Source organism: Callorhinus ursinus, unplaced genomic scaffold (assembly GCF_003265705.2).
Source record: "Callorhinus ursinus isolate GAN/ISIS: 27379988/994484 unplaced genomic scaffold, GSC_fseal_2.0 scaffold24, whole genome shotgun sequence".
In the NCBI taxonomy this organism is placed as follows: domain Eukaryota; kingdom Metazoa; phylum Chordata; class Mammalia; order Carnivora; family Otariidae; genus Callorhinus; species Callorhinus ursinus.
Genome location: NW_027397086.1, coordinates 19,031,790 through 19,057,239, shown reverse-complemented (window position 1 = coordinate 19,057,239; position 25,450 = coordinate 19,031,790). Strand labels below are relative to the sequence as shown.

At 38.9% G+C, this 25,450-nt stretch overlaps 1 protein-coding gene across 1 annotated transcript in view; it reads left to right on the top strand.

Moving 5' to 3' along the window:
• MUSK (muscle associated receptor tyrosine kinase) overlaps window positions 1–25,450 on the top strand; it is a 106,903-nt gene that overhangs the window by 34,373 nt on the left and 47,080 nt on the right. Inside the window, exons 7-8 of the mRNA XM_073876573.1 lie at window positions 10,523–10,552; window positions 19,589–19,713. Of these exons, the coding sequence (XP_073732674.1) occupies window positions 10,523–10,552; window positions 19,589–19,713 (155 nt within the window). The remainder of the gene's footprint in view (window positions 1–10,522; window positions 10,553–19,588; window positions 19,714–25,450) is intronic.

Below are 25,450 nucleotides of genomic sequence, written 5' to 3'. Positions count from 1 at the left end.
TAGACGAAATCCAGGTCTCCTACTCCTCCGCCATCTTGCTCTGCCCCCAAGATCATTTCTTTCAATCAGTTCCCCACGGAGATGAAAGCATTATTTTCAGTGGCATGATTCCATGTAGTCCCCTCCCTTCTTCCCCCCCCCCACCAATTATATTTGCTGCATATTGGTTTTGTTAGGTTGAAAACAGAGACAAAGAGATTTTCAGTGCCCTACAGAAGGAATTCTAAGTCAAGAGACAGTCTATCTGTTTCTCCAATCTGCCTCATGTTCTACTTTAGGTATCCAAAGAATGATCCATACTGCCTCTCTTATGTATCTTTATTGAATTCATTTTCTCTAAGTTCTCTAACGGCCAGGAAGAGAGACACTCAGTGGCACAGGGATGTGGTAATGGAATGGGATGATATGGATGGCAGGGCTGGAGTTTTTAAGGAGAGGTTGCATCTCGGAGCCTTTAGATGACACTGAAATGCAAGATTCTGATTTTTACTTTCCTGTTTTTGACCCCAATATTAAAATGATAATATAATTTTTTTAGATGCAGTGGAGAAGTCATTGTTGACTTTTTTAATCATTGGAAAAGATACACTTAAAAATTTGCAAGTATCTAATTTTCTTATATTTCCCTATATCCTTACATGTTTCCCTTATATTCTTTGACTTAACTATTATATGAAATGATTTATTTATTTGGAACTGAGTGTCGATTTTATTACATTCTGTGAATTTCACATTCAGACAATTCTGCTTTGTGTATAGGAACTGGTTGAGTGTGGAATACTTGAGACTCCATTTAAAATAGGTGTATGGTGGAATGTATTGGACTCCCTGTCAGCTGCATTTTCTATTATTACCTTGTTTACCCTTGGAGGTTTAAGCTATGAAGGAAAAGACTGGGCAGAAGAGAAGCTGGAACCAAGGGAGGGTTCTCTGTCCGCAATCACCAGTGGGAGAGGTGGCTCAGTACCTGTATAAAGCTGCAGATGAGAGCCCTCAAAGTAGATCAAGACCAGGAAGAGAACCCTCTGAGGCAGAGGGTTATTGTAGGCTTCCCAAATGTTTAAACAATACCTCGTATGCAGGAGGCCTCAAAAAGCAGAACCCTGTCTCAACACTTGAGAGAGGCATTTGGGGGAGTGAGGAGGGAAGGTGAACCACCTGGCGAATGTAAGTGGCCTGAGTACATGAGCCTCCATCACTTGTCAAGGCCCTCGAGTGTTGTCAGTCTGTTTCTCTGTAGTCTGAAAGGCTTTCCCATGTATCCTTAGGGCTGACTTGGTCTATCAAAGGCTTTTTTGGGAAGATTTTTTGCAGACATATGCAGTATATCAGACAACAAGAGAATCTCAAAAGATAAAAATAAATCATTACACATATACATTATATATACATATATATGTATCTGTATATATGCATATACATACATAAACATATATACATACATATAAACATACACACACACACATACACACACACATGATGTCCCAGAGGCAAATGTCAATAGATCTAACTAGAAGAGATCAGCACTGTCTTCAAATATGTTAGACTTCTGGCTGCCTTCCTTCCTAGAGATCAGATTTCCTTATTGCATCTAGAAGAGTGGAAGTGATCAAGTAATGTGGACACAACATTTGATTTGCTTTTTCCTTTGTTTATGCTGCAGCTCTTAATATGACAAATGCCACAGAGAGAGGTATTTAAACCCTAACGTGTGCTGTGCTCTCAGTGATTTGCAGTTTTAATAAAATTTGCGGTGCTCCTGTTCCCGGCATCAATTCCACTTGCCTGATGCCACTAACAGGTTTGATTTGCTGTCATGAATACATTGTCTATCTAAAAACCAAACCAAAGAAAAAGGCAGAAGTCTTTGATATCCCTGGGGGTTATTATGGGGAAAATTAAATATGCATGATTAATAAGGTGCATGCTCTAAAAGAAGAGTTCTATCCACTGATTTCCACTTAAGGAACTATTATGTTGCATTCCCAACTAAAAAGTCCCGTAGTGCTTTCAAGAAACAATGGTACAGTGGTCCTTTAGTTGAGGAGTTGTCACTAGAGTTCTCTAAGGGAAGAAAAAGTTATATAATGATTATAGTACTGAAGAGATGCCACATCAAGTGAAAAAACAGGTAGGCCCTCTTTAATTGCAGGTTTGAAGAAAAAAAATGTGCCTCAAAGATTTGTCTTAAATTGTTTACTATAATGGGGACATTGCATTATTTGAATGAAAAGTTACTGTGACCTGAAATACGCATACTCTAATCAGAGTAAGCTTTGATTTTCATTTTTTAGGTGTCAAAATGAGATGTACAAGTTCAAGCATACATAGGCAAAAAAGGAAACATTCTTTCTCTTTATTGCACTGATTTATGCAACAGAGACTCATTTCACACTGTGCAAGATAGAGAAGGCCATGCCTCCACTGGCCTTAATTTCAAAATGTAGTAACTTTGAATCATGAAAAGATATAATAGAAAGCTATTAGAACTCGATGGCAATATGGAATTCAAATACTATTACTTAAGTTGTTTCCTTCAGGAATCAAATAGATGACTTTCAAATTGTAATTAGTATGTTCATTTCCATGAATGATAAACTAGTCAAGGCATGATTTTTACAGGGAACTTAACATACTGGCTAATAACATGGGCTCCAGAGCCTGGAGTAAACTCCTAAGTTCAGATCCTCGCTCCACCACTTGTGGAATGTCAGGTAGTTTCCTTAGTCTCTTTGTGCCTCAGTTTCTCCACCTGTGCAAGGAGGTTAATAATACTTTGTACCTCATATGTTGTAAAAAGGATAAACTAAGATAGCATATTTAAAGCTCTTACAAGACTGTACAGAGCAGTCACTCAGATAATAGTTATCAGTGTTAGTTCTCAGACTAATATATCTTCTGCGCAACAGAAGCGATGATTTAAAAACACTTGTGGAGATAAGCACAGCTCTTTATTCTATGTGTCATTTTTATCTTTGAGGTAGACGCAATCAAGTTCAAAGGAAAAAAAAAAACCCTACATTTTTCTTTAAAAGAGAGTTGATTTTTATTAACTTTGGTTCCATCAGAAGAGTAAGCATAGGTTTTCGGTCTGAAGTCGTAATTCTGTCCCTTGTTCCACAGATCAGGAAACTTGAGACTAGAAAAATCAGTACTTTCTCCAAGTTAGCAAGGAGATCGGACGTCTCGGTTCCCAGGCCAGGATATCTTCCATTACCCCATTCTTGAGTTTTCCCCTTCTCCGTGTTTATGTTTCATAGACCAGCATGCTGGAGTGCTCACATGCTTTAGCATCAGATAGATATGGGTGCTAATCCTGACTCTGCCACTTGCTAGTTATGTGAGGTCGGATGATTTACTCAACCCTTGCAAGTCTATTTCCTCATTTAGGAAATGGGAACGATATTACTTAGAGCATAGAGTTCTTAAAATGGACTAAGAGCATATATGCCTTGATAAATACTGAGGCTCCTTAAATATTGGCTGTTGGTGGTCTCGTTGCCTGTTGTTTACATTCTACCCAGAGAATATTGCTGGTTAGGTCTCTCAGATTTCATAAATAGAATGTCAACATTGCCAACTGCTTCTCTTGTTTCCAAAGAACATAAATCTATCCTCAATCAGCAATGTTTTATAACTGCATGCTTGGTACTTGTCAGAGATTGTAACTTTGGTTTGGCCCCACTGGGACAAGTGATAAGAGAAAGCTTATCTAAGAAGCTATATGAAGATATGCCTTTACTGGCAAACAGGAAAGGGGCTGTTTAGAGTAGACCTATACAAAAACATAGTATCCACAATAGGAAAATCAAAGCAACCTTAGTGCATATCCTGGGCTTACCGCATATTTTACTCATTACAGAAACAGCGGTTCGCCAAAAAATCTTGTCAAAAATATCGATCATTCCACCATTTACTGCTTTAATGTAAATCTTGAGAAATTGCTTTAAAAATCTAGTGCGTGGGTGGGGGAAAAATGGTCTCTCCTGAGAAATTGGCCTTTTGTTTCCCTCCTTGTCGTGAGAATGGTGTACTTTATTTTTACTTTGTTTTTTGCCCTACCTGGCATGTATCTCAGAATCCAAGTCATAGCACCTGTTACACTAAACCAACCAGAAGTCTCCTTTGCCTGACACTAATGTGTTATTTCATTTAATTTACTGTCACATCATTAATTATAGTCACTTCAAAACCCCTATGGAAAGAAATGGAAATAACAAAATTGGTGGATTAATACAACTCTTCCTCCAAGGTAGTGGTTCTCAAACTTCAATGCACATCAAAAGCCTCTGCAAATCTTATTAAAAGTTATAGCTCTAGGACGCATTCCCCAGAGATTTAGATCTAATAGGTCTGTGTTAGGACCTTTTAACAATTTCCCAAATGAACCTAACCCAAGTAGTCTATGAACCACACACCGAGAAACACTGACTTGAGGATTTCTACTTGGAATGTCTTTATTCCAGACAAAGCTTAAAAATTTAAGGAAAAAGTTAGCTTATCCATAATTCATAGGATAAAAGTTAGAATAAGCTTCAAATTTACTCACTTGTTGAGTGCCTACTGTATTTTATGGAATGAGATTATTCCTAAGGATACAGAGATAAAGACATGGCTCATTTCTGGAAAAGTTTTCAAATTCAGTGAGGAAGATGAGCATGCAAGCAAGTAATTACAAAAATTAAAGTTCGACTATTTGCAATGGTAGAAGTACAGGACAGGAGAGATGGTGGGAGTCAGGGAAAGCTTCAGAGAGGTGAGGTCCAACAGGGCTTTGACTGATGAATAGCAGCTCATGGTACAGATCATATCACAGTGATGGGGGTGGGGGGAAGCAGATTTATCATGAGAGCACAAGCTGCTGCTGAGTCAGGGAGTAAAAGACAGACTAGAGAGTACAAGACAATATCTACTGGGATGCCATAAAAACCAGAATGGCCTGCAATTCAACGCACAGGCTAACACTGAGACTGTAACACGTGGTGTCTTTCTTAGACATGGTTTTCAAATGCCATCTCTTTAGCATGGGGACCTACAGTTTGGAGGCCTGTGGTCATATCCGGGCATCTGGAACTCCATTTCAAAGACCACAGAAATGTTCCCAAACCAAGCCATTTTTGACAACCAGGATACTATGGTGTCACTTAAGCTTAAGGTTATAGCTCCTATTTCTTTTCCTGGCTAAAATTTCTGGTAAGCTAAAATAATAATAATAATAATAATAATAATAATAATAATAACAACAACAATAAAATAACTTAAAATAAAAAAATTCTTGTTCTTAATAAACTTTACCTTCTTTGATTGCTGTCAGAGCTCAAGTATCTTCCTTTTCATGAGATTTGGTCCAAAATGTTATTTAAAAGTAAACAGGTTTTGACAAATGTACCATGGTTATATAAGATGTTAATATTAGAGGAAGTTGGGTGAAGGGTACCTGGAAACCCTCTATACTATCTTTGCAACTCTTCTGTAACTCTAAAATGATCTTAAAATTAAAACCTTAAAAAGGATAAACCAAGAAAGGCTTCTGTCCTGGCAATTAAGCAGCTTAGCATCTCCTCCCCATGAAAACCAGAATATATGCTTTTTTCAAGAATGAAAAACATGAATCACAACTGAAGTTCAACTTCTTCATTGGCTTATGGTTAAACTTCTAATATATTTTCAGAACCATTTTAGTAAATATTCTTAATAGTTGCTCCATCTCCATCTAGGACTGAACTAAAAACAAGTTAGCTTTGTGTGGATCTTATCTGATTTACTTGATAAACACTTCTTGCTCATGGTCATTATTCACCGTCCTTATTTACAAGCTAGGGAAATGTTATTATCTCAAAGGCCACAGAAATGTTTCCAGCCCAAGCCACTTGAGAGAATCATGATGTCACAGAGCCAGGCCAGCCTTACTTTGAAGATGCAAAGGAAGGCTGTTTGTGAGGGTGCTGTGTATGTTTTCTAAAGGAGCTTGCATTCTGATTCCTTCGGAGATGGAGCCACAGTGGATAAACCTCATGCATTGCTCTGCTTCAAAGGAAACAGAAATGTAAACAGTGGCAGCGCACTAGAGTCGGGTTTCTCTACTTTAGCTACCAAGAAGTCAGCAAAGAAAATCCAGGTATTTACTTAGGTTTATTATTATTATTGTCACATGTTCTTTTAATGATTGGAAAACAAAATAATCTATCCAGAAACAGAGTACCACAGAGCCTCAATATCATTACTTTTCAATAATCGCCTGAGCCAATTTTTTTTAAGTAAAAAATAAAACTAAAATGACCCTTTTGCTGCCTGTGGTGCTTGTCTTCTACTAGGCATCTCCAACGCAGTAATTCATAAAATACAATGCTAGATGAGACAAATGTAGCCTATTTAAGAATGGATTCAAATAATCTAGTATTGATTAGCATCCATGTTTTTTTAATAATAAGGTCTGAACAATGGACTTCTCTTTCTATAGAATGATTCCTCTCTTCTCAGATAAGTGAGGAATGGATTTAAGTACAAGCTTTTAACACCTACAAAGGGGGTACTCAACACGATCCGTATCCGGAATGTAGCTCCCTAAGGCAGACTGAAATTTAAAAATAAAATATACCTTCTTTCTTCGAAGGCTGATGGAGAAATAGCTTTCATCAGTCAGGAGGATACCATGAGCTACAAATAGCTCTGAAAAAAAAAAATGAAAGAAAGAAAGAGCTGGAAGACCTGGCTTCAAAATTAGCCTCCACTACGTTCTAGCTGTGCGTTAGTTGCTTTATTAACTGCTTGGTGCAAATCATTTCACTGAAAAATGAAAAAGTCCTAGGATGTTTTCCTGACAGTACCAGATGTTCAGAGATTTCTTTGAGGTTTTGCCTATGAAGAAAATTATAAACAACGCCATCCTACAAGGAGCAAGAATGTGCAACGGCAGCCTCCATTGAGACTTTGGCCCAGGTGGCCAGATTCCTATTATCTTCTTGGCTCTCCTCACTCTTGCAGTCTGAAGAATGGGAGCCATTCCTCAGTTCTGCCTATTTCCTCCTCTGGTCTCTTTCTTCCTCTCCACAAGGTCTACGTGACCTATATGATCTTACTAAATGTGTTCATTTCTGCCAGGGAATCTTGATGGCTTTCCCTCCTCCCATGTAATAACACATTTCCCCTCCAAATTTCTTCTCCAATCAACTAATACAGTGAAGTGAATAGCAAGAACTTAATTTATCTTTCTTAAAATCAAATCATATTCACACACACACACACACACACACACACTCACGTTCAAAACTGAAGAGCAAGTATAAAAACAAGTGTTGGATATTCATGATTTTCAATGGAATATGATATAACTGTATTTTTTTTATAAATACAAATAAAAATATATGCAAATTTATAGTCACAGAAGTAGAATATTAGAAAGAGTCTTACTATTCTTTGAATTTGTGAGACTTTCTATGTATGTATTAGTTTTAGTTCTGGGGTAAATTAAGATAAAAAGGTAAGATAAAGTTCAAAAGTGAGCAATCAGCATGGTAACCTCGGGCTAGCAAGCTTGGAAAAATGAAAATATTTGATGGATTTTTTTTTTTTTGTCCAGTGGATAGGAACAGAAACTAAGTCTTGTGGGTGGTAATTATAAGGAGACTGATTTGGTTTGATTTAGAATATATTCCTTTTTTAAACAGTATTTTAGAATATATTCTTTTTAACAGGTTGTTATGATAATACTCAGTTCCCCATAAATCAAAGTATTCAAGAAAATGATGGATATACCTCAGATGTTGATTATATCTCAGATTATTCCAATAAGAGAAGTCTCTGATTCTCTATTCTAAATGTCTTATTGAATGATTCCAAGAAAGTAGAAAAGGAAAATGAATCACTACCCAGCTCCTTTTTTAAGTATTTTCTTTTTTCTATAAGAGACTGTGCTAAACTTTAGGGGGAAACAAAAACATAACAAAAATAAAGTATGCTATGCTGTTCCCTGCCTCCTGCCCCAACGGAGATTACACATCAGTTTGGAAGCCAAGACTGACGCATTACACATAAGGCAGTTAAATGGGAAGAAAGACCATGAAGCCAAATATTTAAAAATTGATAGGTGGTAAAACAGTAAGTTCAGAGGTCAAGAGGGATCATAGGCTAAGCAAGCAGGATACATGAAAAAACTAGGACTATAGTCTGACCTCAAAATGACCAACAATCTCATACACTGAGTGAGTGTACTCAAGCTTGAATAGGTTTTGCAGATTATTCTTGCATCATTTTCTCTAATTTAAAGTGATCTCAATTGTGCGTGCATGTGTGTAAATGTGGTACATACTTGAATAAATATATAAGCATGTGTAAATACATATGTATAGAGCTGTATGTCTCTACTTGTGCCTAGAAAGAAACGCTGAGAGTCTCTATATGAAAATATAATTTCTGGCGGAACTTCTAGGCCTCCTCCTAGGAAAACGGCAGATCTTAGACAATCTTTCACCTCTTGAGTTGGTTCTGTAGATCCACAGGGGAGGAAAGGGGTGCATTCTTTCAAAATTTCACACTGCTCCCAATTCCAAACAAATCAAGCAAAATGAACAGCGGTGACAACAGTAAGTACAAAGTGATAGCAGAGGGAAGTCAGCATGGTCTTCATGATACACTCTGAAGTACAGTCCAGTAAAAGATCAAACCAAAATTAAGCAAAATTGAAAGGAGAGGAAGAATGTACCTTGGCTTGTTCCAGAACCCAAAAAAGAACAGTGTATGAGGGAAAAAAAAAAAATGATGAGCGAATAAGAGTCTCAAAATTTACTGAGGCCTTTTAACTTTAGTGGAAAAAATTTTTGGAAATAATAGCAGTCAGGGAATGAAGACACTTCGTATTCCCTTGGAGTCCCATGCTCCTCTCAGCTACTCATAGATAGTTACTTGGCTGGTGAAAACCAAAAATAGTAAGATTTGGAAATAAGCACAACTGTGTTGAGGAACTAGGAAAACATGCTCAGCCCAAAGGCGTTCAAATGCAATTTTTCAGAGCCAATCTGGCCCAAACATGGACCTTCATTTATTTTTCCTGATTATGTCTGTGTTGGAAACCAGGGATCTCTATGATTTCAAGGGTCCACATGACCAGTTTTCAGTATGAAAAAACTGGTATCGAATAACAGGCACCGCTGGGGGTGTTGTTCAAAAAAAAAAAAAGTGATTTTCTTTTTATAGGTACATTTGACAGAAGACTTTTAACTCTCCTTTTAACCATAAGTGTATTCAATTTAACAACTTTTAAGTCGTCTTTGACCTTGAAAAAATAAAACAGGAATGTGCCACTGACTTGGTTGGTGGAGGCAGGGAATGTTCAATCAGAATAAAATTTAAAAGGGGAAATTATAAGTTTGCTTATATCTAAGAGGATTGGGTATTAAGATCAATAATGAAGGTTTCTTACGACGAAGCACATTAGAACAGGGAATTGATGTCTGAAAACTGTAGTGTGGCGTTTCTGGCTCTGAATCTACAGCAAAGCTCTGAGTCTCAGATTCCTCATCTGGAAAATGGGCTGAATAATATCAATTTATGTTTAATCACAGGAGTAGGATCAGGGTTAAAGGAGATAACATATATTGCGTGTGCAAATATCCATAACCTGTGAAGAGCTATGCAAATACATTCCTAGCATTCAAAGTTGTTAACAATAGCATTGCTATTTTACGCTTATAAACAAATGCTGCAGTTGGCTTGTCACTAATTTGAAGAAAGGTCTAAATGGACACAAACAAACTTTCAGGGAAGAAAAACAGAGCTCTAGGTGGGATCTACATCTGATATAGTTATATTAAACATTTTGGAACCATTAATTTGGCAGTTGTTTCTTTCCTGGGATTTTTTAAAAAATTATAAACTCTCATTCTGCATACCCAATGTAGACATTTTTACATTTTTCTTTATGGCTTGCTTCACTGGTAGTTTCCTACAAGATAATGGTTTGCTCCTCCCTGCTCTCTGAGCAGCCTCCGGGAGTGGATACGGAAGAGAGAATCTCTGTTGGTGGTAGGCTCTGTTCTGCAGAAACCCCCTAATCCTCTGTTTACCACAACATGAGTCTATTGCCATAGAAATGATAGTTGAGATCCCAGATTCAACCTCACTGACTTCACAGCAGGGCCTTGTAAAAGGAGAAGCCATGCTAACAAAGGGAAAGCACAATTTATCAGAATAGTAGGCAGTCTGTTGCCTTGAAAGGGTAATTGTCAGCATTAAAATAAAAATGCATGAATGAGCTATGTTGTTGGGTATGCTGTAGTTTATTTTCTGTGTAGTACTGCCTGACTAAGAGTAGTAATTTGAAATTTTATGTCATTTAATAGTTTGCTTGTAAAGGTCAGCAGTTTCCCTTGATTGCATTTGTTTCTTATTGAAATAAGAAACAAGCAGATTCTAATTAAGCTTGTTGCACAACTGATGTTTCTGTGGTCAAAGATTTTCCCTTTTCATGATGTGTTGTTTTTGTTTGTGTGTTTATTGTGTGCGTTTGTCTTGTTTCTATTAATAGAAGAAAGTGAGCCTGAACAAGATACTAAAGGTATTTTTTTTTCTTTTTGCCCTGCTTCTTTTAAATATATGGTTCTATTCGATTGTTTATTTTTGCTGACCTTATAAACAATTCTAAGTGCTGTTATTTTTTTTAGGGAATAACAAACGATGTACAGGGAATACTGTGAGCATTTGACCGAGTGTTATTAGATGGGCTGCTTTATTTTATAATGTATTTATTGACCATTTACTTTTATTAAGTAAACTCTGAAAATGCAAACAAATGACATAAATCAGCAGGGGAATATAAATCTCACACAGATTGGAATAGAAAGTTACCTTGTAACTGAAAGCCTTTTTTTTGTGGGGGGGGGATGCGGAGGGGAGGGTGTTATAATTTTTGGAGAAATGTAAAAATGTTAAGATGCCAGCTTAGGTTTTTACTGTTATTACTCCAAGAGGACAAGTATTACGCAACTGCTCCAAACCAATCCAAATCGATCAAATTTAAATTAATTGTAATTGCCCACAGATACATACATATATTTAGTGGAATATGTTTAGAGGAAAGTAGCTGGAAATCAAATTTGTTTGGGGGAAAACCCTACCTTGTAGAATAAGAGTTTTTCTTCCAAGAAAGCAGCTTCTATCCTGATTAAGATTCAAACTTTGTGCTGTTCTAACCTAACCTTTTATGTTTTTTGGATAAGATTCACAAGTTCTCATACAGGAGTTTGGCACTAGGAATAAAACTTAGGCTGGCAGTACTCGAAATAGCACCTCCTTATCTTAGGATACTTTTCTATTTCTAATCATCAGGCTGCTTACAACCAAATTTAGGTAAAATCATTTCACCTGCTCCTGTGTGATTCTTTTTGTTTGTTTTTATTTGCTTTCACTTCAACTCTATCAGTCATTGCTGGTTAGAATCAAGTAACCGAAAAAAACAAAACAAACAAACAAACAAAAACCCTCCCTTAAGGGACACTAGAATAAAATAAAGGAAAAAATGAGAGGAAATAAAAGCCATGTGAGCTCACTGTGTCCTTTGAAATAATTACTCAGAAACAGAATTTGTAAGGGACTTAAGTACGCCTCTTGTCCAACTCCCTTAACAAGGAAGGAGAGGCCATTCCTCTCAAGCCAAACTGCTTCTTCATTTCGGGACGGCCCCCGGCTCTCCACTGCACCACCACTGCAATTTCAGACTGAATAAGAGCTCTATCTCCTTACTACAAATTCAAGTTACCCCTTAAAAATGACAATCAGTAGTAAGATTTATCATGTTTCTGAAAGTGCTTCGGATCATGGGAGGAGAGAGAAAGAGGCACGGACGGGTGAGAGTGAGAACGTAATACGGTCATGTTACACAGGACTCGGGAACACTGGCTGCTTGAGTCCGACTTTGAAAGTATGATTCTCAACCGGCACTTAGCACCGTAAATTTACCCAAGAGAAACTGAAGCCCGAAACCCATGAATAAATACCACGAGAGAAAACCCAAGGATAAATAGATTGCCCAAGTCTATTTCCCATGATGCAGATGAACAATGATTTGCTTGCCCACAGAAACTGGAGAATAATGGATAAGACTATAGAAAGAAGAGTTGCATCGTGTTTTTTTTCCTTTAAAAATCCATACCAAAACAGTTGTAAACATTTTCCAAATTACTAAGTAATGTTGTACCCCACAAACATAAACTTGTTTATGTAACAAAAACACTTTTATGCTGTTTTGGATGCAAATAAAATGCAAGATAGGGATATTCAATGGACATTTTACTTGATATGAAATATACCACATTACTTTTTTTTTTTAATTTTATTATGTTATGTTAGTCACCATACAATACATCATTAGTTTTTGATGTGGTGATCCACGATCCATTGTTTTTGTGTAACACCCAGCGCTCCATGCAGTGCGTGCCCTCCTTAATACCCATCACCAGGCTAACCCATCCCCCCACCCCCCTCCCTCTAAAACCCTCAGTTTGTTTCTCAGAGTCCATAGTCTCTCATGGCTCATCTCCCCCTCCGATTCCCTCCCCCCTTTTTTCCCTTCCTTCTCCTAATGTCCTCCCTGCTATTCCTTATGTTCCACAGATAAGTGAAACCATATGATAATTGACTTTCTCTGCTTGACTTATTTCACTTAGCATAATCTCCAGTCTCATCCATGTTAATGTAAAAGTTGGGTATTCATCCTTTCTGATGGCTGAGTAATATTCCATTGTATATGGACCACATCTTCTTTATCTATTCATCTGTTGCAGGGCATCTTGGCTCTTTCCACAGTTTGGCTATTGCAGACATTGCTGCTATGAACATTGGCGTGCATATGGCCCTTCTTTTCACTACATCTGTGTCTTTGGGGCAAATACCCAGGAGCGCAATTGCTGGGTCATAGGGTAGCTCTATTTTTAAATTTTTGAGGCACCTCCACACTGTTTTCCAACATGGCTGTACCAACTTGCATTCCCACCAACAGTGTAAAAGGGTTCCCCTTTCTCCACAACCTCTCCAACATTTGTTGTTTCTTTCCCTGTCCATTTTTGCCATTCTAACTGGTGTAAGGTGGTATCTCAATGTGGTTTTGATTTGAATTTCCCTGATGGCTAATGATGATGAACATTTTTTCATGTGTTTGTTAGCCATTTATATGTCTTCTTCGGAGAATTGTCTTTTCATATCTTTTGCCCACTTTTTGACTTGATTATTTGTTTTTTGGGTGTTGAGTTTGAGAAGTTCTTTATAGATCTTGGATACCAGCCCTTTATCTCTAGTGTCATTTGCAAATATCTTCTCCCATTCTGTGGGTTGCCTCTTTGTTTTGTTGACTGTTTCCTTTACTGTGCAGAAGCTTTTTATCTTGATGAAGTCCCAAAAGTTCATTTTTGCTTTTGTCTCACTAGCTTTTGGAGATGTATCTTGAAAGAAGTTGCTGTGGGCGATGTCAAAGAGGTTACTGCCTATGTTCTCCTCCAGGATTTTGATGGATTCCTGTCTCACATTGAAGTCTTTCATTCACTTTGAGTTTATCTTTGTGAATGGTGTTAGAGAATGGTCGAGTTTCATTCTTCTGCATGGGGCTGTCCAATTTTCCCAGCACCATTTATTGAAGAGACTGTCTTTTTTCCATTGCATGTTTTTTCCTTCTTTGTCAAAGATTATTTGACCGTGGGGTTGAAGATCCATATCTGGGTTCTCTATTCTGTTCCATTGGTCTATATGTCTGTTTTTGTGCCAGTACCATGCTGTCTTGGTGATCACTGCTTTGTAATATAGCTTGAAATCGGGCAACATGCTGTCCCCAGCTTTGTTTTTCTTTTTCAACATTTCCTTGGTGATTCGGGGTCTTTTCTGATTCCATACAAATTTTAGGATGGTTTGTTCCAGCACTTTGAAAAATGTCATTGGAATTTTGATCGGGATGGCATTGAAGGTATAGATTGCTCTGGGTAGCATAGACATTTTAACAATGTTTATTCTTCCAATCCATGAGCATGGAATATTTTTCCATCTTTTTGTGTCTTCTTCAATTTCTTTCATGAGTGTTCTGTAGTTCCTAGAGTATAGTTCCTTTACCTCTTTGGTTAGGTTTATTCCGAGGTATCTTATGGTTTTTGGTGCTATTGTAAATGGAATCGTTTCTCTAATTTCTCTTTCTACAGTTGCATTGTTAGTGTATAAGAAAGCAACTGATTTCTGTGCATTGATTTTGTATCCTGCCACATTACTGAATTGCTGTATGAGTTCTAGTAATTTGGGGGTGGAGTCTTTTGGGTTTTCCACATAAAGTATCATGTCGTCTGCGAAAAGAGAGTTTGACTTCTTCTTTTCCAATTTGGATACCTTTTATTTCTTTTTGTTGTCTGATTGCTGTTGCTAGGACTTCTAGTACTATGTTGAATACCACATTACTTTTAAAACTGATGACCTAGAAAGCATTTTCAGTTTGGGGATATCAGCAAAATAATGGGAGTTTATTACTAAATTACATCTAAGTTTATTATTACAGGTGTATTTTTACCGATGGAGGTTAGTCTGGCATTTATTTTTAATAGCAACTGGCCTTACTGTTTTCAATGTTTGATAACTATGGTGGAATTTCTTTCATCCCTCCTTCACCTCTTCTGCTTGAAACTGGTAACAAATGCAGATGGGTATAAAAAAAAATCAGTTTTATTGCTGATAAAGCTGGATTGAAAAATAAAATTTTTCTACTTTTTCATCCAAGAATTAGACTAACCTGTTTCTTCATCCTCCTCAGGCCCTCCCCACTCTTTAACCTTCCACCCCTAGTTGTAGGACGGAGAAGCCCTGGGCTGGGACACTTGATGCACATTAACCTCACACCCTTGTTGTCTGAGGGTAGCTGGGAGAATGATGGCCCCAAGAGGGCTGACATACTCATAACATAGAGAAGTCCCTTTCTCCAATCTCACCAATCAGAAGAGTCGCTCATTCATTCATTGATTCATTCACTCATTCAACAAATATTTTTTGAATGTCTGCTATGTACCATGCAGGGCTCTATCTACCTTTCAGTCAGCCTGTATTCATGAACAAAACAAGCTCTGCCCTGTGATGCTTACATTCCAGAGGAGAAGAGAGCCAACAAACAAACAAATCCATAGTTATGACATGGTGATAAATGCTATGAAGAACCACAAACAAGGGTAAGGGAATGTGCTGAGAAACAGTTTGATAAGGAGACATCTGTGACCTTCTTTGGGGGCAGGGGGAAATTGGCAGGAAGGGTGGAAGCCATCTTCCAATACTGAAAAAAGGGGGCAAGTTCCTATTTTATCTTTTGGCAAGAATGTGGGTGTGCAGAAAACAGCTTCCCTTTTATTCCTGGCCTTTTCCCCCCTCCACTCACTGGACTTAACAATGTGTGTGGAGAAGCTGGAGCTAGTGTATCGAATTAAGAGCATGTAGATTGTGACCTGGTGAATGAGGGGGCACAAGCCACCCACATGGGCTTGCAAGGAGCTCCCTCAGCATCCCAGCTCCCACTTTGGGGAAGTGAAACCCATGGGTTCGTTGTGATTGAAGGCATAGTTTCAACACACCCACACAAAGGAAAGAGAATCATAAGATTTATTATTTACAAATCCCAGAAGCCAGGGCCTGGGGAGCATGCTGTGAGCCCAGGGAAGGGAAGTCCTCTGACCCCAGCCACAGAGGAGGAGACAGAGGGTGGGATAGCAAGAACCTACACTTAGAGGTGATTGAGACGGAGAAGACTAACTTTTCTCAGGCTTTACTCTAAGTGGTTATTTTAAAAGGTGCCCAGGAAAAGCAAAGTGGGAACTTCTGATGGACACCCTAAACTCAAGTCCTTATCTAAATGTCTAGACTCTGGGTGTGGTAGGGTTTATCATACTGTAAAATGCCAAGGCAGCAACTCAAAAAAACAACTTTGTTTTTTTTCAAAAGGTGTTTTTCTCATCACACAATGAAACCCTGGCTCAGCCGAGGGTATATCTGCCCTTTTGGAGGAGACCAGAAGTTTATCAGCACAGTCACACCTTCAGGAAGCCACTGCAAATGCCAATAGTGCTCCTTCATGTACCATCCTGTGCCCCACTGGACCCCCCCCAGAAGGTTCTGATATAGGACAGAGCAGTGTATTAAGTAAATTCGCTGCAAGGCCATGTTGACTCTATCTTATTTACCATCTCACATTATGCTTAGCTGTGTTGTGCAGTATAGATCATCAAAAGTTCTGCAGTGAGCCCAAATGACATTCTAAATAATATAATACTAGCCAAAAGGAAAAAAAAAAAAAGGCTGTAAATTAGAACAAAATAAATCCTCCCTTATTACTGCGTTTCCAGGAAGAATTTACAGTGCCCAAATGAAAACTCTTGCCTCTACAAATTAAAGCTGAAACAGTGTTTAGATTTCATTCTCCAATTTCTTAGTCTTCTCTTTAGCCAGAAGGCTCTCTTTCAGGTTCAAGGGTACAGAGTTCTCTGCAGCAGCTGCTGGCTACACTTTTCCAGTACGTATGGGACTGAAATAATCCCACTCCCAAACTCTAAAAGATCCTGCTTTTTTCAGATTCTGAGAGGCAATGGGAACCATGAGTACAATAGTGTCACACTCAAAAAATGTAAGACACACAAGTATAGTCGCAACCCCAACAAGTTCTTTCACCAAATGATGAACATGGACTCAGCTATGCTGTGCAACCCAGGTTTCCATCATTGTTGCCAGAAAACATTAGAAAAGGAGAAAATACCTGAGAGCAGTCAGTCTCTGTTGGTTGTCAAGAGTGCACAACCTGTAAGCTTAGACTAAGTTGGGAGGAATCTCCCATTAGGTGGTCAGATGGGTCACCGTGTGTCACTCCGGTAGATATGGAAGAAATGTGCCCTGCCTCCTCACTGACTGGTCTTCTTGGGAAATTTAGAATTTCCGGTGAGGACAGCCTCGGTCACTTAGTCTTGATTGACACTTCCTTCAGACTCATTCATCATGTGACTTTTTATTTCCTATTTCACCTTGGAGCCCGGCTTTTCTGGAACTTCAGTCGAGGGACAGGCTTCACTTCCTCTTTTAAGGTGGCATTTTTATCCCTGACTAGCAGGACTGGCTCCGAAATTTGTGGGCCAGGTGCAAATGACAATGATTTTAATTCAAAAATCACGAGTAATTTCAAGGCAAGGACAGCAGAACGTTAAACCAAGCATGGGCCCCTCTTAGCACGGTGCCCTGTGAGACCACCCCAGGGCCTCTTACTCTTGGAGCCAACCCTGCTGACCACTATGGCTACCGCCACTCACTCTGCTAAGAAATTTCTCAGGCTGTATATATCACCTGCTAGGGAAAATTTTCCCACATTCTGTTTTAACTTGAAATCATCCCTCATAGAATTTTGATCTAAAACTGTTGTAGAGGGGTGCCTGGGTAGCGTAGTCAGTGAAGTGTCTGCCTTCGGCTCAGGTCATGAACTCAGGATCCTGGGATCAAGTCCCGCATCAGGCTCCCTGCTCCGCGAGGAGTCTGCTTCTCCCCTCTCCCTCTGCCCCTCAGGCTTGCTCTCTCTCAAATAAATAAATAAAATCTTTAATAAAAAAAACTGTTGTAGATATTTCTGAGGCTCTTAGGACCAATGCCTCTGCCAAATGTTCCTCCTCAGAGCCTTACTTTTCTTCAGTTTTGGGGTTTTCTAAAACTTGATGCTATTTAAATGGCAAAAGTGTGTGTCTCATCCCGTGTTTCTGAACTGTGGGGTAGGCTCCACAGCAATTTTTTAGAATGTTATTATAAAACTTTCAATCTCACAAAAAAGGTAGATACAGTACTACAGTGAACCCCCATGTACCCATGACCCACCAGCAACAATAATCAACAGTCTACCGATTTTGTTTCCTCGATTCCACTACTATGTTATTGCTGCTGGTTTCTTTTAAAGCAAATCCCAGACATTAGTTCAATCATCCAATATGCACGTTAGTGAAAGGATTTTTTTAAAAAAACGTAATCACATTACCATGTTCATTACTCCACCCATCCCCAATTAGCACTAATTTCTTAGTACAATTTACTACCAGGACTGTGCAATTGTTATCCAATCATCTCAAAATATCTTTCTACATCTGATCTGTTGAATAAGAATCCAAACAAGATCCACACCTTGCATTTGGGTTATGCCTCTAAAGTCTTTTTAACTCTATAATAATTCCTCCTTTCTCCCCCCCCCAACCCAGTACAAGTTATTTATTGAGAAAACTAAATAATTTGCCCTATTGAATTGTCTATATTCTGGATTTGAATGAATAGCATCCCCGTAATGTTGTTTAACATGTTCCTTAACCTCTTTTTTTGTAGGTTGGTAATTAGACCACAGAACTTTTTAAAAGCAGGCTCAGTTTTGTTTTCCCGGGCAGATTCAGCTACATTTTAAACATTTGATGCATTTTTTTAACCACCTGCTGCCTTAAAGATGGAGCCTTCCTTGCTTTTTCTTTCTTCTGGCTTTTGTGCCCAACACTGTATTTCTAACATGCTCTTCTGGATTCCATCTCTTAGAGTTCTCAATATCAAAAAGTAGGAAATTTAATTAATCTGAACCTGTAAATCTAAAATTAAAACTGCAAAAAGGATTCAGTTGTCAAATCATATCTTCCCCGAACTTTCTCTTAATTAATCAGTAGGGATTCAGTCTCAGAATGGAGTATTAATTACCTATTCTCCTGCTCACACTTGACCTAAAATACTTCTTTCTTTCTGGTCCAATGTGCTCATCTCATTCTCTAAAAAGGTGGAAAATTTTTTTCTGTCCTCCCACTATGATACACTTGAAGATATAAAGCATTAATTAATTACTTCATTAATTCAATTAAACACTATTACTTCGGTCAGGCACTCTGAACAAAACAGGCTAGGTTTTTGATTGCTGAAAACTCACAATCTACGGGGGTGGGGGAGAGGCAGACAATAAAATAACTTCAGATAGTGGTAAGGTCTGTAAAGACAATAAAACAGGATGATGAAAAGTGAATGGCGGCAGGTTAGACCTTATGTTGGGTGGTCAAGGAAGCCCTTTCTGAGGAAATGCCACTTAACCAGAGACTGGATGATACAAGGAACGTGCCACAGGAAGATCGGGGGGATGGGTGCTCTAGGCTGAGGGAAAGCATGGACAAGCTCCTAAGGAGGGAATAAGCTTGGAGTGTCCTTGAATGGTGAGAAACACAGGGTTACAGCATAAATGGCTTAGAAGCCAGGGCGTGGCATTTGGTATTATACTGAATACAGAGGGAACATGGAAGGAATTTACACAGGAGAACACGATTTGATTTGCATTTTTAAAAGACCACTCCAGGAGTGCCTGGGTGGCTCAGGTCATGATCTCAGGGTCCTGGGATCGAGCCCCACATCAGGCTCCCTGCTCAGCTGGGAGCCTGCTTCTCCCTCTCCCTCTCCCTCTGCTGCTGCCCCTGCTTGTGCTTTTTCTCTCTTTGTGTCAAATAAACAAATAAAATCTTTAAAATAAATAAATAAAACAAAAGACCACTCCAGCTTGAGCATTCCCTATAGGAGTTACTCACCACTTCTGTTTTCCTAACAGTTTTTGCCAGAATCCTGCGGGCTCCTGAATCCCACAATGTCACATTTGGCTCCTTTGTGACTCTGCGCTGTACAGCAACAGGCATCCCTGTCCCTACCATCACCTGGATTGAAAACGGAAATGCTGTGAGTGCCATCTGTATGGGGACTTGTCTGGGGAAGACTCACTGGAGAGGAATTTCAGGACAGACCACATAGTTATGATGTTACCCTGATCTCTGTCATTGGTCCCACCTGCACCTCCATTTTTCAAAGCCTTCTAGGATTTTCATCTTAGAAGTCAATGCCCTAGAAATTGAACTCCATGGGTTTGCTTCTTTCCTTGTGTCGTAAGTGAAGAGTAGAAAATCAAATTTTTCCTTATGCTTTTGTGTAAAAGGGAAGAGGTAATAATTCCTTCCCACACAAGTAAAATAATTTTCACAAAACTCACCAGCTTAAGAATTAGTTCACTGGAGCTGGAGGCTACTTTGATGAAAAGTAATCCAGAATTAGAACCCATAACTGTCAGTTTAACATTCTTGAATTCATTTTTATATGGATAATAATAACATATATTAAGTGATCACTATGTGCCAGACTCTCTTCTAAGCACCTTACATACAAACATTCATTTATTCATTCTACAAATACCTATTGATTATCTCCTGGGTGTCAGGCACTATTCTAGGCATAATGGATACAAGAGCAAACAAAACAAGCAAAATAAGGCAGTCAGAGAAAGACAAATACCATATGATTTCACTCATATGTGGGATTTAAGAAACAAAACAGATGAACATAGGGGAAGGGAAGGAAAAATAAGATGAAAACTGAGAGGGAGGCAAACCATAAGAGACAGTGAACTCTAGGAAACACACTGAGGGTAGGGGAGATGGGTGGGGGGGTGGGGGTAACTGGGTGATGGGCATTAAGGAGAGCACTTGACGTAGTGAGCACTGGGTGTTATGTACAACTGATGAATCACTAAATTCTACCACTGAAACTAATAAAAAAATAAAGTAGTATTTTCAAAAAATAAAACAAGTGAAGCTCCCTGCCCTCAAAGACTTTCCATTATGATGGGGAAAGACAAACAATAAAATAAAACAAATAGGAGAATATTCTAAGCAGACAGTGTCAATGAGACAGAATGTGCAATCTTAAAAGAAAGATTCCATTCTCAATACAGTGGTCAAGGAAGCCTCATTTTTTTTAATTTTTTTTATTGTTATGTTAATCACCATATATTACATCATTAGTTTTTGATGCAGTGTTCCATGATTCATTGTTTGTTCATAACACCCAGTGCACCATGCAAAACGTGCCCTCCTCAATACCCATCACCAGGCTAACCCATCCCCCCACCCCCCTACCCTCTAGAACCCTCAGTTTTTCAGAGTCCATCATCTCTCATGGTTCGTCTCCCCCTCTGACATACTCCCCTTTTCTTCCTCTCCTGTTATCTTCTTCTTTTCCTTTTTTCTTAAAATATGTTGCGTTATTGGTTTCAGAAGTACAGATCTGTGATTCAACAGTCTTGCACAATTCACAGCGCTCACCGTAGCACATACCCTCCCCAATGTCTATCACCCAGCCATCCCATCCCTCCCACCCCCAACCACTCCAGTAACACTCAGTTTGTTTCCTGAGATTAAGAATTCCTCATATCAGTGAGGTCATGTGATACATGTCTTTCTCTGATTGACTTATTTCACTCAGCATAACACCCTCCAGTTCCATCCACGTCGTTGCAAATGGCAAGATCTCATTCCTTTTGATGGCTGCATAATATTCCATTGTGTATATATACCACAACTTCTTTATCCATTCATCTGTTGATGGGCATCTTGGCTCTTTCCACAGTTTGGCTATTGTGGACATTGCTGCTATAAACATTGGGGTACATGTACCCCTTCGGGTCCCTACATTTGTATCTTTGTGGTAAATACCCAGTAGTGCAATTGCTGGATCGAACGGTAGCTCTAATTTCAACTGTTTGAGAAACCTCCATACTGTTTTCCAGAGGGGTTGCACCAGCTTGCATTCCCACCAACAGTGTAGGAGGGTTCCCCTTTCTCCACATCCCCGCCAACATCTGTCGTTCCCTGACTTGTTAATTTTAGCCATTCTGACGGGTGTGAGGTGGTATCTCATTGAGGTTTTGATTTGGATTTCCCTGATGCCGAGCAATGTTGAGCACTTTTTCATGTGCCTGTTGGCCATTTAGATGTCTTCTTTGGAGAAATGTCTGTTCATGTCTTCTGCCCATTTCTTGATTGGATTATTTGTTCTTTGGGTGTTGAGTTTGATAAGTTCTTTATAGATTTTGGATACTAGCCCTTTATCTGATATGTCGTTTGCAAATATTTTCTCCCATTCTGTCGGTTGTCTTTTGGTTTTGTGGACTGTCTCTTTTGCTGTGCAAAAGCTTTTTATCTTGATGAAATCCCAATAGTTCATTTTTGCCCTGGCTTCCCGTGCCTTTGGCGATGTTTCTAGGAAGAAGTTGCTGCGGCTAAGGTCGAAAAGGTTGCTACCTGTGTTCTCCTTTAGGATTTGGATGGACTCCTGTCTCACGTTTAGGTCTTTCAACCATTTGGAGTCTATTCTTGTGTGTGGTGTAAGGAAATGGTCCAGTTTCATTCTTCTGCATGTGGCTGTCCAATTTTCCCAACACCATTTGTTGAACAGACTGTCTTTTTGCCATTGGACATTCTTTCCTGCTTTGTCAAAAATAAGTTGACCATAGAGTTGAGGGTCCATTTCTGGGCTCTCGATTCTGTTCCATTGATCTATGCGTCTGTTTTTGTGCCAGTACCATACTGTCTTGATGATGACAGCTTTGTAATAGAGCTGGAAGTCCGGAATTGTGATGCCGCCAGCTTTGCTTTTCTTTTTCAGTATTCCTCTGGCTATTCGGGGTCTCTTCTGGTTCCATACAAATTTTAGGATTATTTGTTCCATTTCTTTGAAAAAAGTGGATGGTATTTTGATGGGGATTGCATTGAATGTGTAGATTGCTCTAGGTAGCATTGACATCTTCACAATGTTGATTCTCCCAATCCATGAGCATGGAACGTTTTTCCATTTCTTTGTGTCTTCTTCAATTTCTTTCATGAGTATTTTATAGTTTTCTGAGTACAGATCCTTTGCCTCTTTGGTTAGATTTATTCCTAGGTATCTAATGGTTTTGGGTGCAATTGTAAATGGGATAGACTCCTTGATTTGTCTCTCTTCTGTCTTGTTGTTGGTGTATAGGAATGCCACTGATTTCTGTGCATTGATTTTATATCCTGCTACTTTACTGAATTCCTGTATGAGTTCTAGCAGTTTTGGGGTGGAGTCTTTTGGGTTTTCCACGTACAGTATCATATCATCTGCAAAGAGTGAGAGTTTGACTTCCTCTTTGCCAATTTGGATGCCTTTGATTTCTTTTTGTTGTCTGATTGCTGTGGCTAGGACTTCTAATACTATGTTAAATAGCAGTGGTGAGAGTGGACATCCCTGCCGCGTTCCTGACCTTAGGGGAAAGGCTCTCAGCCTTTCCCCATTGAGAATGATACTCGCTGTAGGTTTTTCATAGATGGCTTTTATGATATTGAGGTATGTACCCTCTATCCCTATACTCTGAAGAGTTTGATCAAGAAAGGATGTTGTACTTTGTCAAATGCTTTTTCTGCATCTATTGAGAGGATCATATGATTCTTGCTCTTTCTTTTGTTAATGTATTGTATCACGTTGATTGATTTGCGGATGTTGAACCAGCCTTGCAGCCCAGGAATAAATCCCACTTGGTCATGGTAAATAATCCTTTTAATGTACTGTTGGATCCTATTGGCTAGTATTTTGGTGAGAATTTTTGCATCCATGTTCATCAAGGATATTGGTCTGTAATTCTCTTTTTTGATGGGGTCTTTGTCTGGTTTTGGGATCAAGGTAATGCTGGCCTCATAAAATGAGTTTGGAAGTTTCCCTTCCATTTCTATTTTTTGGAACAGTTTCAGGAGAATAGGTATTAATTCTTCTTGAAATGTCTGATAGAATTCCCCCGGGAAGCCGTCTGGCCCTGGGCTTTTGTTTCTTGGGAGATTTTTGATGACTGTTTCAATTTCCTTAGTGGTTATAGGTCTGTTCAGGTTTTCTATTTCTTCCTGGTTCAATTTTGGTAGTTGATACATCTCTAGGAATGCACCCATTTCTTCCAGGTTCTCTAATTTGCTGGCATAGAGTTGCTCATAATATGTTCTTATAATTGTTTGTATTTCTTTGGTGTTGGTTGTGATCTCTCCTCTTTCATTCATGATTTTGTTGATTTGGGTCATTTCTCTTTTCTTTTTGATCAGTCTGGCCAGGGGTTTATCAATCTTGTTAATTCTTTCAAAGAACCAGCTCCTAGTTTCGTTGATCTGTTCTACTGTTCTTTTGGTTTCTAGTTCATTGATTTCTGCTCTGATCTTTATGATTTCTCTTCTCCTGCTGGGTTTAGGCTTTATTTGCTGTTCTTTCTCCAGCTCCTTTAGGTGTAGGGTTAAGTTGTGTATTTGAGACCTTTCTTGTTTCTTGAGAAAGGCTTGTATTGCTATATACTTTCCTCTCAGGACCGCCTTTGCTGTATCCCAAAGATTTTGAACAGTTGTGTTTTCATTTTCATTGGTTTCCATGAATTTTTTTAATTCTTCTTTAATTTCTTGGTTGACCCATTCATTCTTTAGTAGGATGCTCTTTAGCCTCCATGTATTTGAGTTCTTTCCGACTTTCCTCTTGTGGTTGAGTTCTAGTTTCAAAGCATTGTGGTCTGAAAATATGCAGGGAATGATCCCAATCTTTTGGTACCGATTGAGACCTGATTTGTGACCTAGGATGTGATCAATTCTGGAGAATGTTCCATGGGCACTAGAGAAGAATGTGTATTCCGTTGCTTTGGGATGGAATGTTCTGAATATGTCTGTGAAGTCCATTTGGTCCAGTGTGTCATTTAACGCCTTTATTTCCTTGTTGATCTTTTGCTTAGATGATCTGTCCATTTCAGTCAGGGGGGTGTTAAAGTCCCCCACTATTATTGTATTGTTGTCAATGTGTTTCTTTGCTTTTGTTATTAATTGCCTTATATAATTGGCTGCTCCCATGTTCGGGGCATAGATATTTACAACTGTTAGATCTTCTTGTTGGATAGACCCTTTAAGTAGGATATAGTGTCCTTCCTCATCTCTTATTATAGTCTTTGTTTTAAAATCTAGTTTGTCTGATATAAGGATTGCCACCCCAGCTTTCTTTTGGTGTCCATTAGCATGGTAAATGGTTTTCCACCCCCTCACTTTCAATCTGGGGGTGTCTTTGCGTCTAAAATGAGTCTCTTGCAGACAGCATATTGATGGGTCTTGTTTTTTAATCCAATCTGATAGCCTGTGTCTTTTGATTGGGGCATTGAGCCCATTTACATTCAGGGTAACTATTGAAAGGTATGAATTTAGTGCCATTGTATTACCTGTAAGGTGACTGTTAACTGTCTGTTGTCTGTGTTCGTTTCTGCTCTTTGCTGCTTTTAGGTTCTCTCTTTGCTTAGAGGACCCCTCTCAATATTTCTTGGAGGGCTGGTTTCGTGTTTGCAAATTCCTTTAGTTTTTGTTTGTTCTGGAAGCTTTTTATCTCTCCTTCTATTTTCAGTGATAGCCTAGCTGGATATAGTATTCTTGGCTGCATATTTTTCTCGTTTAGTGCTCTGAAGATATCTTGCCAGTCCTTTCTGGCCTGCCACGTCTCTGTGGATAGGTCTGTTGCCAATCTAATGTTTCTACCATTGTAGGTTACATATCTCTTCTCCCGAGCTGCTTTCAGGATTTTCTCTTTGTCTCTGAGACTCGTAAGTTTTACTATTAGATGT